Source organism: Camellia sinensis, chromosome 6 (genome assembly GCF_055761805.1).
Source record: "Camellia sinensis isolate YWXY chromosome 6, ASM5576180v1, whole genome shotgun sequence".
NCBI classification, from domain to species: domain Eukaryota; kingdom Viridiplantae; phylum Streptophyta; class Magnoliopsida; order Ericales; family Theaceae; genus Camellia; species Camellia sinensis.
The window spans coordinates 129,873,627-129,888,152 of record NC_138966.1 but is presented as its reverse complement, the minus strand read 5'-3'; the positions used below and the strand labels follow the sequence as shown (position 1 = coordinate 129,888,152).

General features: G+C 35.6%; 1 protein-coding gene and 1 long non-coding RNA gene across 3 annotated transcripts; one reads left to right on the top strand and one right to left on the bottom strand.

Annotated features, from left to right (window-relative positions):
- Positions 1-357: 357 nt before the first annotated feature.
- Positions 358-3,334, bottom strand: LOC114262642 (uncharacterized). Of its 2 annotated transcripts, XR_014331787.1 has the most exons (3): positions 3,141-3,334; positions 1,601-2,433; positions 358-1,510 (listed from the first exon to the last, which is right to left on the bottom strand). It is a non-coding gene; the product is annotated as an uncharacterized LOC114262642 (long non-coding RNA). The 2 variants fall into 2 exon arrangements; XR_014331786.1 differs by having other exon boundaries at positions 1,601-3,334.
- A 4,133-nt stretch (positions 3,335-7,467) lies between these two features.
- On the top strand, positions 7,468-10,744 carry LOC114295052 (protein FAR1-RELATED SEQUENCE 5-like). Its single transcript, XM_082876440.1, has 5 exons — positions 7,468-7,515; positions 7,997-8,118; positions 8,201-10,322; positions 10,410-10,550; positions 10,664-10,744. The coding sequence occupies exons 1-5, from the start codon at positions 7,468-7,470 to the stop codon at positions 10,742-10,744; spliced, it is 2,514 nt and encodes an 837-aa protein (XP_082732566.1).
- Positions 10,745-14,526: the final 3,782 nt, after the last annotated feature.

The following is a 14,526-nucleotide window of genomic DNA, read 5'->3' as shown; positions in this document are numbered from 1 at the left end:
GTTGGGATTTTCTAGAATGCATGAAGTTTTTGAAAAAAGAAATGAAATTCACCATGTCGTTTAAAACATAAATCATCGCAAATTAATCAGAATGAACAAGAATTTCAGCAAATTCAATAATATTCATACCAAATTCATTAATATCAATATTCATAAATTCATCAAGAATTTTAGCAAATTCATACCAAATTTATCTTCAAAAATTTCTCCAATATTCACAAATTCATCAATATCAATTTCTCTAATATCAATATGTCACGCCCCAAACCCGCCCCTAAAAGTTTGGGCATGACCCGTTTGAAAACGAACACTTAACCTGTAGTAAATAACATATGGGGCCTCATCGGAAGCATAAAGTAGGAAAATAACTATACATATAAATTCCATTGAGCTACATCTACATGCCAGGACCTCTTATACATCACATTCATCAGGGAAAATAGATAAAGCTCCAAACCATATGTACAGACCCAGCCCCATCATTGGGCTTATATAAAAATCATTGAAGTTCTACCTCTTTAACTTTAAATGGGTAATCAAAATTAAGCCGACATTTCAATAGACTTTACAAAAAATAAATGGCTTTGTGCAGCGCCTGAACCCACGAAGGTTGACAAAAGAAAACGGGTGTCATGACTAGGACTGACCACTTGGTTGGTTACCTACAGAAACAAACATTAGACAGAGTGAGCCAAGCTCAGTGAATAGTAATACATAAATAAAACGATGCTTAAATTGAAACATAACACATAGCAATGCATATAAAGATGCAGAGTTCACATAGTTAGTCTGATTCTGTGCTACGTACATAACGGCCTTAAGTTCAATCTTGCAACATAAACATGGTGGCTATAAGCCCTTGAAACATGGTGGCACGAGGCCCTTGAAACATGGTGGCTATAAGCCCTTGAAATTTGTGGCACTGAGGCCCTTGAAGCATGTGGCATAAAGCCCTTGTAACATATGGCACTAAGGCCCTTGAAACATATGGCATAAAGCCCTTGTAACATATGGCACTAAGGCCCTTGAAACATATGGCATAAAGCCCTTGTAAAGTTGGCATGAAGCCCTTGGACATGCATATATGAACCCAAAAGGTGTCTCACACGGACTCTAGAGGTGGCTCACAATGTAGCACTTAGTTCCATGTAGCACTTTGTTTTATTTCATAACAACTTATACGGATGGCTATAAGCCTCATAACTTTCACATATGTATGGACTCAAGAGGTGTCTCACATGGACTCTAGCAGTGGCTCACAATGTAGCACTTAGTTCCAAGTAGCACTTTGTTCCATACCAATAATCATTAGGTCTTACAAACCAAACCATACATGTAATGTCATACCCCGGAAATAAATTCATGCATATGCATTATGCTTGAATCATAAATAGAAATCAGAATTCATACTTGCTTATACTTGGCACTGTAATAGTGCTAGCAAATCAATAATAAGTATTTTTTTTTGTTCGTTCCATAAAGGAATCCCCCAACATTGTGAACTTGTAGCCTACTTGAACATGTACATACATAAACTGGTAACATACGTAAACTTGTGACAGACTTAAACTTGTAACATATACTTGAAACATACCTGAACATACTTGAACTTGTAACATACTGGAAACATGCCTGAAACATACTTGAACATCATTCATTAATTCAAACGGAACATATCATAACTAGAGCATTTCTTGTTGTATCGTGTCATTATCGTACGCTTAACAATGAGAGACTAATTCACATTCTCATGAGGGTCACATAATGATGCTAAACTTTGCACTCATATCGTAGATTCTGGATCACTTCCAATTCATAAGCAACATAACAAATTAACTTCAATTCATCTGGATACATGTAGCTACTCTTATATTTACTTAGAATCCATTCTTCAAGAATGAACATAAATTCTTTTGGGTAAATGACTTACTTTATGTGCTCTCTTATCAATAGCATACACCTTTGTTTAATCATTCTTATATGTTAACATAGTTGCCTTGCCTTGTCATTAACATAGTCCTAATGGTAACTGTTACATCATTCCCATGAGTTGACATAATTAACGTAAAGTTAACAGGACATTCCTGATAATTAGTAACGAAAAGTAAGTACATTCTCATTAGATTATAGATGACTTTATTGGTTTCACAATTTCACAGTTCAGCCCTTGGCCTGAGGGGTTCACACAATCACAAGTTCCTTTGATGTTTTCATAATTCCATAATGTTTCTCACATAACATATATAACTTCATAAACTCTTTTGAAGTTCCCATAATATCACAGTGTTTCTCACATTCATAACATTCATGTCAACATAATTCTTACGACGAAGATTTAACATCAATAACGATAAATGGTTAAAGGTACATCAAAGTACTACTACTCACAGTGATCGGTTCCCGGTGGTAATGGTACAATGTCCTCGTCTCGACCTACAATTACAGTGCACAACACATAATATGAGGTTATACTCGATCCTTTACTTATTCTCTTTGATCGTTCAATCAATTAGTCATGGTGGTACCAAGCTCATTATTCTTTAATATGTTGTAATCCATGTCTTAGAAAACAGGAGAAATCGATAGGAAATGGTTTAGGTGAAGAAATGGTACATAACTAATGGACATAACGTGAACAGTCGTCACTAATTTGGGTATAACTTTTTCTGTATTTAGAATTTGGGAGTGAGACTAGCGCCATTGGAAACTAGACTTCCGGGGCTTGATTTTAGGCTCAAGAATCACTCAAAACGGAGTCCAGATGCAAAAGATATACCTATTCAAAGTTGGCTGGACAGAGCTGTCTCCGCACGTGCGGGTGAACAGTGCCGCACGTGCGGCCCTAGACAGCAGCAGTCCGAAAATGGCTGAAATTGTGGGACTTCTCATTTCCAAAAATCAAACCTTAATTACATGTAAATCAAAGCCCAAAACCCTTTAATACATGACCAATTTCACATTATTATTCTTCATCAAACACCATAATCTCACAATAAACAAATTTAATGATTTTACTTCTTCAATCAAGGAATTCTTAGAAAATCAAGGTTCATGGGTTCAAAGCTCACATCTTCTATATCAATCCATGATTTCAAGTAGTAGATGGATTCTATACAAGGTTAGTAATTAGAGCCACATACCTTACCCAAACCTTTGTTCATCCATTAGTCTCTTCAATTTTCCCAAGCTTTTGGTTGATCTTTCCTCTCTCTTCTATCTTCTTCAACCATCTTCAAGCTTCCATGGATGTTGAATTCCTTAGGGAGAAGCTTTGCCTCTTCTCTCTCTCTCTCCCTCTCTCTCTCTCACGGTTCTCCTTCCCCTTTCTCTAGATATTTTTATTTTTTGTTTGGTTCAAATTAGATGAGTTCAACAACTCATAAGGCATATATGCATATATAAAAGCTTCCCACAAATAGGAAGGGCCAAACACGCCCTTACGAATCTCACAAAATCACATTTCAATTAAACTTCCCAGATAACTCTAAAAATTATGCTGATCATAAATATGTCCCCTGTTCCGGTATCTGAAGTCTTTAAGGCCTTTAATTTGAAGTATAAAGTTAATCACCCAAACGTCCATTAACGAATCAGACAAATTAGATTTCAAATTAATTTTCCCAAATAATTCCAAAAATTCCCATTAACATATCCAAGCACTCAATTTTGATTTTTGAACCCATAAAGGTTGGTAATTCCCATTTTAAGTCCGTAACTCAACTGATAATGCTTCAATTCTAATAAATATAATTAAATTAAACCACATCATTTCATAGGGAAATAAAGATGATTTCTTATACGCATTTTGGGGTCATTACACAATATTCACAAATTCATCAAGAAAAATACCTGGATGAGAGAAGGTTGATCCGAAGGTGGATGATCTGGTGGTGGATGAGAGAAGCTTGATCTGAAGGGGAGAGAGAGAGAGAGAGAGAGAGAGAGAGAGAGAGAGAGCTTCGGGTGAGAGAAGATGTGGGGTCAAGGCTTCGAGGGATAGGGATAGGTGGATGATCTAGTGGTGTTCGGCGGGGACATTAGTGTCGGAAATGGCGGAGTAGTGATAGGGGAAGTGGTTGCGTTGGAAGTAGAAGGGGAAAATCCAGATTAAGGCGGTGAAGTCGACACGGTAGTAAGGGTTGAGGATGGTGGAACAGGTTTTGCACCGAAGGGGAGGGTGGGGGTGTTAAGGTGGGGGCGGATCGTGGAGATTGAGGCGGTGATTGGGATGACGCACTTGCTGGATTCGACTTTGGTGTGAGGCCAGGCATTCCAGGTTATGCGTACTCCATCGATGCCTTCTGGATCTGTCTATGCCATCTCCGACATCTGTTTGATTCTGGGTTTTTCTGGGTTTCGGTTTTGGTTTCTAGGTTTTCAATTTTAGAGAGACAGAGAGGACGAACCCTTGAGACACTGATCCGAAGTGATCCGAAGGATAGAGACACTGATCTGAAGTGTTTCGAAATGATCCGAGATACATGGGGAGAGAGAAGGTGATCTTCACTGATCCGAAGTGTTTCGAAGCTCTCTCTCTCTCTCTGATCTTCTCTGAAGTTTATCCAAAGTGTGCTATTTTGTTCAATGGGCAGAGACACAGAGATGAGAGGATAGAGACACACATACACATGATTGATCTCAACCATTGATTAATAACAATCCAATGGCTGAGATCCAAGTGTGCTACTTTATTCATTTAAAAAAAAATAAAAATTACATAAAAACATAAGTGAAACATATCCACAACGGCTCTTTTTTATGTTAAAACGACTATAAAAAAACGGCTCTTTTTTTTTCTATAAATATAAACCTTTTCTCCTCTCCTTTTACTCAATTTCATTTCACAACAAACTTTCTAAATTACATTTTTATTTATATTTTCTTTACATAATCGGTATGGAAGGTTCATCAAAAATGAAGAGAGGAAAATCATTCACCATTGCTGAATATATGACACTTTGTAAAACTTGGTGTCACATTTCTGAAGACCCAATTGTTGGCAATTCACAATCTTATACTCACTTTTAGGGGAGAATTTATGAAAATTATTGCTCCCTTCAGAATGATCAGTCAAGAAAATAAGTTTCTATCCAATCTCGATGGGGTACAATCATGAAATGTTCTAACAAATTTCGTGGATGTTTAGCGCAAGTCGAAAATCTACACTCAAGTGGGATGTCTCAAGTTGATTTAGTAAGATTTCATCTTCATTTATTACGTTAGTTTTTTATTTTATTTTATTTCGTCTCATATAAAAATTAAATAATTACTTAATTTAATATTTTATTGATACAGATGCTTCAAGCAAACTTTTATACCATCAAGATGAAAAGAAGCATCTTACTTTTGAACATTGTTGGTCAATCTTGCAAAACAATATCAGGTGGCAAGATGGAGCTCCTATGAATACGGTGAAGTCAAGGATACATACACCATTTTCCTCTGATTCAGCCCCCAATTCCCCTATGGATAACTGCATTTCTCATGAAGATGACACCAGTCCAAGTGTTGGTAGCAATCCAACTGTTGGTGAGGGCTGTGTCTCTGCAAGGGGTAAAAGGCCTATGGGTAGGAAAATTTCAAAAGAATTATTTCGGAGAAATCAAGTGGTTGAAGCCGAAGTTCAAAAAATGAGCATACAATTGGAGACATTTAACCAACACCTTGCTGAGAAAGAAAAGAAAAAAGATGAAAGAGAAGAAAAAAGGATTCAAGCACTGCAGGAAATGAAAGAACTTAAGATCAGAAAAGAAGAACATGAGATAATGACTACTGACATTTCTCTTTTGGACCCTCAGACAAAAGCATATTACACAATGCGAAAAAATGAAATTTTTGCCAAGTGGTCCTCAAATGTCAGCAGCCCAAATTACTATTTCCCCATGCCTCCTGATGAATAATTATGGGATAATGTATTTTTAAATTTAGCAATGTCATTTAATTTTTAATTTTTAATTTAGATGGTTGTTGGTGGGTAATTAGTGATTGTTTATTTTTTATGTGTAGTTAAAAAAATTTATTAAATATGTAGTGATATGTTTTTTGGTCGGATGAATTAATCAAACAATTTTTTTTTCCAATTTTTCATTTTTTTTATTTTTTATATTTGTCTAGTTGGGAATAATATAAATATATAATTTTTTTAACAAACAGGTAAAAAAATGTCACAAAAGACAAAAAATAAACAAAAATAAAATCACAAAAAAGCCTATATCCAAACAACACCTACAAATTTGGAGGGAAAGTTGGTTGAGATTTGCCAAAAATAACAAATGACTATTGGAGCATCATTGCTATAATTTGGCAAAATATCACTATTCATTATCAAATTATAGCAATAGCAATAACATTATAGTAATAATGGTTGGAGATGCTCTTATGTACGTATTTTTCATAAAAAAAAATGTTAAGAATTACAATTGATTGGATCTAATTGAGACAAACTCATAAATTCAAAGTAAAAATCCAACTAATTGAAATTATAGGGATCAAAATGACACAAATAAAAATATAAGAACTACCGTCGTTATTTGTCCTAAAAATTATTAAAATCGAGAGTACATGAAACTTGAAGCTAATCCCCAAATAATATTAAAAAAAAAAATGAAACTTAAAACTACTCTTTTGATGAGGCCAATTTGGAGGTCAGAAGCTCAAAACACTGAGTCTGGATCCTCTCCTTGAGAAAGGTCCTTGAGTTCCTACGGGCAACGGCTCAGATGAGCCGTTGGTCATCCAACGACTGATATTATAAAAAAAAAAAAAAAAAAAAATCAAAAATGTTGTGTTTTCGACTTCCCGCCCAAACAAAACAACAACACAGCTCAGATGAGGGATTCACTTTCACTCTCACACACCACTCTCACTCTCACGCAGCACTCGCCTCCGTCGAACCCATCCTCATCCTCACCGGCGAACCCATCCTCACCGACGGCGAACTCCACCGCTCCAGCCTCTACAGAGTACTCTTCTACCTCCAAAGCTTTCGACTGAAGCTCTTTACAAATTATAGTCGACAATAAGGTAAGAAATCGAATACGAGTTTTCATTAATTAGTGTGTTTTACCTCTTTATGATTTCTTTAACTTTTCTCTAAGGTTCTGCTATTTGGTTAACACACTGTAAATTACTGGTTGCTCATGAGATTGCCAGTTAATATAACACACTGTAATTTGTAAAGAGCTTAAAATTGATAGACCGGTTTATGTAAACTGCTATTTCTAAGGTTATGATAGACCAGTTTATGAAAATTACTGGAACCTTACATAAACTCGTATTGATAGACCATGAACCTTAAAATTGATAGACTGGTCTATCAATTTCAGAACATGAACCTTAAAATTGATAGGCCAGTTTATGAAAATTACTGGAACCTTACATAAACTGCTATTTCTTTAACCATAAAATTACTGGTTTTTGACCCATGAGACTGCCAGTTAATAGAACACACTGTAAATTGGATAGAACATGGTAATGTTATGGGCCTTTTGTAGACATGGCAGTCTCATGGGTCATGTAATTATTAACTGGTGTGTAGATATGTTATATTGAATCTCATGAATAATTTTTGACCCATGAGACTGCCAGTTATGAATAACTGAATTGCTTGTGTTATTAACTACTATTTCTATCTATATTACAGTAATTTTCCTTAATTCCAGTAATTTTCCTTATATGACATATGGTCCTATCTATAAACCAGATAAACCAGATAAATTTCCTTAATTCCTTATGAATAATTCCTTATGAATAAACCAGATAAATAAACCAGATAATTCCTTATGAATAAACCAGATAATTCCTTATGAATAATTCAATTTCCTTAATTCGAGTAATTTTCCTTATATGACATATGGTCCTATCTATAAACCAGATAAATGTTATCTATAAACCAATTTCAATTCATTTTCATAGCACTACAACCTAAGCAACCCTGCAATCTTAGTAAGAAGCTCAACTATCATTAACTTAAGATTTTATTTATATGGGTTTTCAGTTGCATTTTGATATCGATATGGAACCTGAGAATGACTGTGATTGGAAGCCAAAATTGGGAATGATATTTGATTCTGAACAATGTGCATATGAATTTTATAATACATATGGAGGAAGAATGGGGTTTAGCATAAGAAGATATTATTGTAAGAAGGACAAGTTATTATTGTAAGAAGGACAAGTTCACTAATCAACTTATTCATAGACTTTTGGTTTGCAACAAGGAGGGATTTCGAAAGGTTGACAAGCGAGACCCATTGTCAAAAAACTCTAGAGCTGAAACTAGGACTGGGTGTGAGGCTCGACTTTATATTAAATTACATGAGGGTACTGGAAAATATGTTGTGACTGATTTCAAAGAAAAACACAACCATGATCTTGTATCACCCGAGTGTGCCCACATGTTGCCGTCACAAAGAAAGATATCCGATACCCAAGCAATTCAATTAGATTTAGCGGCACAATCTGGTCTTCGTTTGGGCCAGTCTTTTGAACTCATGGGTAGGGAAGCTGGTGGAAGGCAATGTCTTGGTTTTACGAAATTAGATTTTAAAAATTATTTGAGAACCAAAAGACAACAAAGTTTAGCATATGGGGAAGTAGGCAATGTGTTGCAATACTTTAAAGAAAAATCTTTGCAGAATCCTTCATTCTTCTATGCTGTTCAATTAGATAATGAGGAGCAAATAACCAATATGTTTTGGGCCGACGCACAAATGATCATGGATTATGCCCAATTTGGTGATGTTGTCACATTTTATACGACTTACAAGTTAAACAAAGAACATAGACCGTTCGCATCTTTTGTGGGATTCAACCATCACAGGGAAACAGTTATATTTGGTGCAGCATTGTTGTATGATGAGACCGCTGAATCATTTGTATGGTTGTTTGAAAACTTTCTAGAGGCTATGTCAAGGAAGGCACCGAAAACTTTGTTCACCGATCAAGATGCTGCAATGGCTAAAGCCATACCCATCGTTATGCCTGACACAAGTCACCGATTGTGTACTTGGCATTTGATGCAAAATGCATTAAAACATGTTAACTGTTTGTTCCAAGATAAGGGGGTGAAGGGTGTACTAAATAAATTCTTCTTTCACATTGAAGATACAAATCAATGGAAATTAGAGTGGGCGGAAATGCTTGATAAATATGATGCGCATGAAAACCATTGGTTGAAATTGACTTTTGCGGTGAAAGAAAAATGGGGATGGCCTTATGTTAGATCAACATGGGCTGCGGGAATGAGTACCACACAACTTAGTGAATCTTTTAATGCTTTTTTGAAGGATTACATTCGTTCTGATTTCAACTTAAATGAATTCTTCATGCATTTCGAAAGGGTACTTTATGAGAAGCGATACAAGGAGTTAGAAACGGGCTATGCTTTGTGCCAAAGGTTGCCAAAGGTGAAAGCAACAATAAGAATGTTAATTCAAATGGGTAACGTCTACACAAAAAAGATCTTTGAGGAATTTCAAAATGAGTACTTTCAATCCATTGAATCGGACATAGAAGCAATTGAATATGGCGAGGCTAGTACCATTTACACAGTTGTTGATGTTGGTAACAAACATGCAAGGAAAGTGAAGTTGGAGAGGGATGGCTCTTTGGGTTGTAATTGTACAGAGTTTGAAAGGGAAGGAATCTTTTGTTCTCACTCATTGAAGGTCATTAGAGACATATTGAAGATGAAAGAGGTTCCTCCACAATACATTCTGAAAAGGTGGACCAAACAAGCAAGAGCCAAAACTGTGCAACACATTAAGGAAAATGACATTCAAATAGATGTGAAATTCCAACAAGCTTCACGGTATAAGACATTGATGACTGCATTTAGAGCAGTAGCAAGTAGAGCTGCTGAAACTGAAGAAACATATGATTTTTGTATTGTACACCTTGCTACATTAGGTGCAGATGTTGAAGGCAAGTTAAGTGCTCATTTTGGTGTTGGAAATGAAGTACGTAATGATGATGATACCCAAAGCTTTGAAGTGGAATGTGAAGATGTGAATCATGTTGTGCAACCAAAAGGATTGAAGAAAAAGATGGCAACTAGTAAGGGCAAAAGGAGGGTCAAAGGTGGATTCGAAGCGACGTTGGTAGTGAACTCCAAAAAAAAATCCCGTGTTAATAGCTTGGCTTCGTCACAATCTATTGCAAGTTCAACAGTTGCGCCTTCTCCATTATCTGTTGGAGGAGATATATATGTTCGTGAACATGTTCCTCCGCTTCAACCTCTTCCTCCCCTTCATCCTCTTCCTCGATCTTTGCCCATGGGTGGTAATTACATTCCTCCGCCATTGATGTATCCTACATATAATGTAAGTCTTACTTTAACATTGTATTTTTTGCGTGGATATAATATGTGACTAAAACCATAACTGAAAGCATATATGACATTCTTGTAGGCGAACAATTTGCGGGAGATGTATGTGGTGCCAAATTATTTGCCAACTCAACCAACATTCCAGTCACTACTACAAGGTTCATGTGGATATGACATTGGGTTTCGATATTCTCAAGAATCAACTACTCCAATGTGTAGTGAGGTTCGTCCTTGATGTATTTTTAGTTTATAGTGGCTGAAAATTCCATGATGTCATGTATTTATAGTTGCTTAAAAATTGTTTTTTTTTTTTAGGCTATGGACAACCATTAACAGAACCAAACTGATGCTGAAATTGGGCTGCAACGTGAAAACATGGCCTCTGAAATTGTGAAGCAAACTGTTGCTAGAAAGTGATGTTAAAGTACCAATGTGTCAATTTTTAAGGACCAATGTATTAATTTAGATGTTAAAGTTATACTGGTTGATGTTCAATTACAGTTGATTTTAATTTATATGTTAAACCCAAGTGAACTGATTCTGTTATTGTTAATATCCTTTTTTAATTTATGTGTTGGTTGGTTGATGTTCTTGTTCATGTTCATGTTGAACATGTTATTGAACTGGTTCTGTGTTGAACATGTTATTGAACTGGTTCTATGTTCATGTTCATTTAAAACTGTTTCTGTGTTGAACATGTTATTAAACATGTTCATTTAAAACTGGTTCATGTTATTAATAAGTCATGCTGTGTTGAACACTGCTTCTGAAACTGGTTCTGAAATTGATCTGATGTTGAAACTGGATCTACAATGGATTTGAAATTATGATGTTCTGAAATGGATCTGCATGTTCTGAAATTGATCTGCATGTTCTGAAATTGGTTCTGATGTTCTGAAACTGGTATGCTTCAGATCTGCATTTTATTTGACAGTAGCATCCTTTTCATCATCACAGTCCATAAAAGCATCCTTTATATTAAGCTTTGGTTTTTGTAGCAACATGCTCAGCAACATCACAGTCCAATGCTTCAAGGAGGAAAAGGGTATCCTGATCTGTCCACATAAATCATAATCTGCCTGTGCAACAAGAACAGAATCTGCCTGTGCAACATAACATTCCATAACATTCCATCATTCATCATCACAAAATCTGCTGGTTATCATGTATTATAGTTACATAACATAACATTCCATCATTCATTCCAAAATTCCATTAGAATCTGCCTGTGCAACATAACATTCCATAACATTCCATCATTCATCATCACAGAATCTGCTGGTTATCATGTATTATAGTTACATAACATAACATTCCATCATTCATTCCAACATTCCAAAATTCCATCATTCATTCCATAACAGATAAGAAGTTTAATGTTCCCCAAAATTCATTCCATAACAGATAATAGATAACAAGTCGGAGTACATAAAATCCAAAAGGATACAAACTTCCATTAAGTTTCCCAAAAATACAATAAAGTCGAAAAGTTACATCATAAAGTACAAAATGATACAAAATACAATGAAGTACACCATCTTTTTCATATTATTTTCCATCCTTTGCAGCCTTCGACCATAGCCATTTTCCATGTCATGAAGCCTCATTCTTACATCGTTCAAGTCTTCTATTGTTATACCAGCAGCAGCTGTATTGTTGGAACGGATTCTAGACGTAACGTCTTCATCATCTTCAGACACGAACTTGAAGTAATTGCAATGATGAGTGGGAGGGTTACTCTGCAATGCATGCGAATACATTAGTTCAATAAGACAAATATTAATGTGTCTAATAAAGGAAGAAAATAGCTAGAATTACCAACTTACATATTTCGATGGGCAAACAAAGTACAAACGCCCTTCATTTCCGTTCTTGTTGGTTCTTACAATATGTATAGCAGCTGTTCTTCCACAATTGCACAGCCTCGGTACCAATCTCATGTCGCTAATGTTAGAAGAAGAAGCCATTTTTTTAAATCTGCCTACATGAGGAGAAGGCTAATGGGAGTTGGTGCTAATGGAAGTTGGTGCTAATGGAAGTTGGTTCTAATAATATGTCCCATAGGAATAACTTGAAGACATTGTTACAGACATGGTTCTAATGTTAACAGATGCAAACATGGTTATTAACAGATGCAATTGTCCAACATATATCTCACATCTTTACCCTAATCATCTCAAATAAGCATAGCTACAGTGAGGGAAGTAAAAGAGGTCCTAAATAAAATGCTACCAACAGTGAGTTTCAACAGAGTTTTACACTTTGTATACCATATATACCACAGGTATCTAGTTAATTCCAACTATTTTGTAGGAAATTCTCTTATTCCAGTAATGGAGGGGCAGGACTCATGTACCTACTATTACTAATATTTGTCCAATCCCATTGTTCCAGTACATTACAATCTTGGTAACATGGACTTCAAATTTTGTGAACATGTTGGATACTCAACTTTTAAGTGTGAGATACGAGTTATGCCTAGTTGGACAAGCACTCAACAAGTATGTACCAGTACTCTTGATTACTATATAACCATGCATTTAATACATAAAATGCTTAATTTTAGTTTGTAAATGTGAATTTACCATTGAGAAAGTAAAAGAAGCATTTAAGAAATATGAACTCTAGCTGTGTTATCTTGGACATGAGAATTAGATGAAATTTGAGACTTGGATACACAAATGAGTCTATGTAACACAGATAAAATGTTCTTGTTTTATCAGTACTAGTTGGATGATACATTATTTTGAAATATAGTATACTCCATCAGATTTTGAGCTGATTTTTGAAATAAAGTTGTCTTCTACTAGTTTCTTACAATTTTCCCTCTTCTTTTTTTTTTTTCCCTACTTTCTGCCTACTTTGTAGGTATGCATTTGTAAAAATGTATGGGTCAGAAAATTCTCTAGATCACAAAAGAAACAGCAAATCGCATTAGTCCTACACAGTAATTGCAAGGAAAGACCTTTAAATTCAAACTCAGAACAACTAAATTTTCAACAACAACAAAGAATCAGATTCATATTACCTTTAAATTATCTAGGTTGGTTACATCAGAACTGTGGGTTGGTTACATTCATATTACATAACATCAGAACAGTGGGTTCATCTTTACCCTCATCATCTCCAAAAAATATTACCAAATCATCCTCAAATTGAAAAAAAATTCAGACGTTAAAAGCCCTAAATTTTTAGCCGTTCGAATAGAAATTCGAATCCATAATTCCCAATTCAATCCCTAATTTTTCAAAAACCAAAATTCCTAATTTTTCAAAACCCAAATCCCTAATTTTTTTAAAAAGCCCTAATTTTGAAATTATAAAATCCTTAATTCTGAAAACCCTAACTTGTCCATATCAATTCCAAACCCAGATCTCAATCTCAATCTCAGACGTTGGAAGACAAAAGATCTTTGTTCGAAGACCAACCTGGTTCGTGAAGAAGAGATCTTTGCTCAACCGATGGTGAGTTCACGAAGCGTAGAGGCTGGAGCGGTGGAGTTCGCCGTCGGTGAGGATGGAGTTCGCCGTCGGTGAGGATGGGTTTGCCGGTGAGGATGAGGATGGGTTCGACGGAGGCGAGTGCTGCGTGAGAGTGAGAGTGGTGTGTGAGAGTGAAAGTGAATCCCTCATCTGAGCTGTGTTGTTGTTTTGTTTGGGCGGGAAGTCGAAAACACAACATTTTTTATTTTTATTTTTATTTTTTTTATAATATCAGCCGTTGGATGACCAACGGCTTATCTGAGCCGTTGCCCGCAGGAACTCAAGGACCTTCCTCAAGGAGAGGATCCGGACTCCAACTGGAGGTGTTTGGTGAAAATTATTTTAATATAAAAGTTAATAATTAAAAAGTAAAAATTAAAAGCAACTTTCAGTCAGTTTCTGGAAAATCAATTTTTTTTTAACTTATTTAAACTATTTCTATTTAATAAGTTATAACCAGAAACTATACTAAACAGTCTAATATAAACTCCCATATTAAAATAAATTATAAATTACTTCCATAATTCTCGCCGATCACCCCACTACAAATTAGTGGAATTCTTTTAATCTTGGCAGGGGCCCTCCCCAGCCACCCCTTGGGTCTGCCAGTGCTGGTAGCATTCGAGTCCACGCATCAATGCTCGTGTCAGTTTTGTTAGGAACACATAACTTGATCACAAAATTAAAGATAAAATATAAATGAATGGATAAAATTTT

Coding starts and splice junctions, on each gene's coding strand:
- LOC114295052 (XM_082876440.1), top strand. CDS start 7,468: ATGGTAATGTTATGGGCCTTTTGTAGACATGGCAGTCTCATGGGTCAT. Junction 8,119..8,200: donor ACATATGGAGGAAGAATGGG/GTTTAGCATAAG, acceptor ACTTATTCATAG/ACTTTTGGTTTGCAACAAGG. Junction 10,323..10,409: donor TGATGTATCCTACATATAAT/GTAAGTCTTACT, acceptor ACATTCTTGTAG/GCGAACAATTTGCGGGAGAT.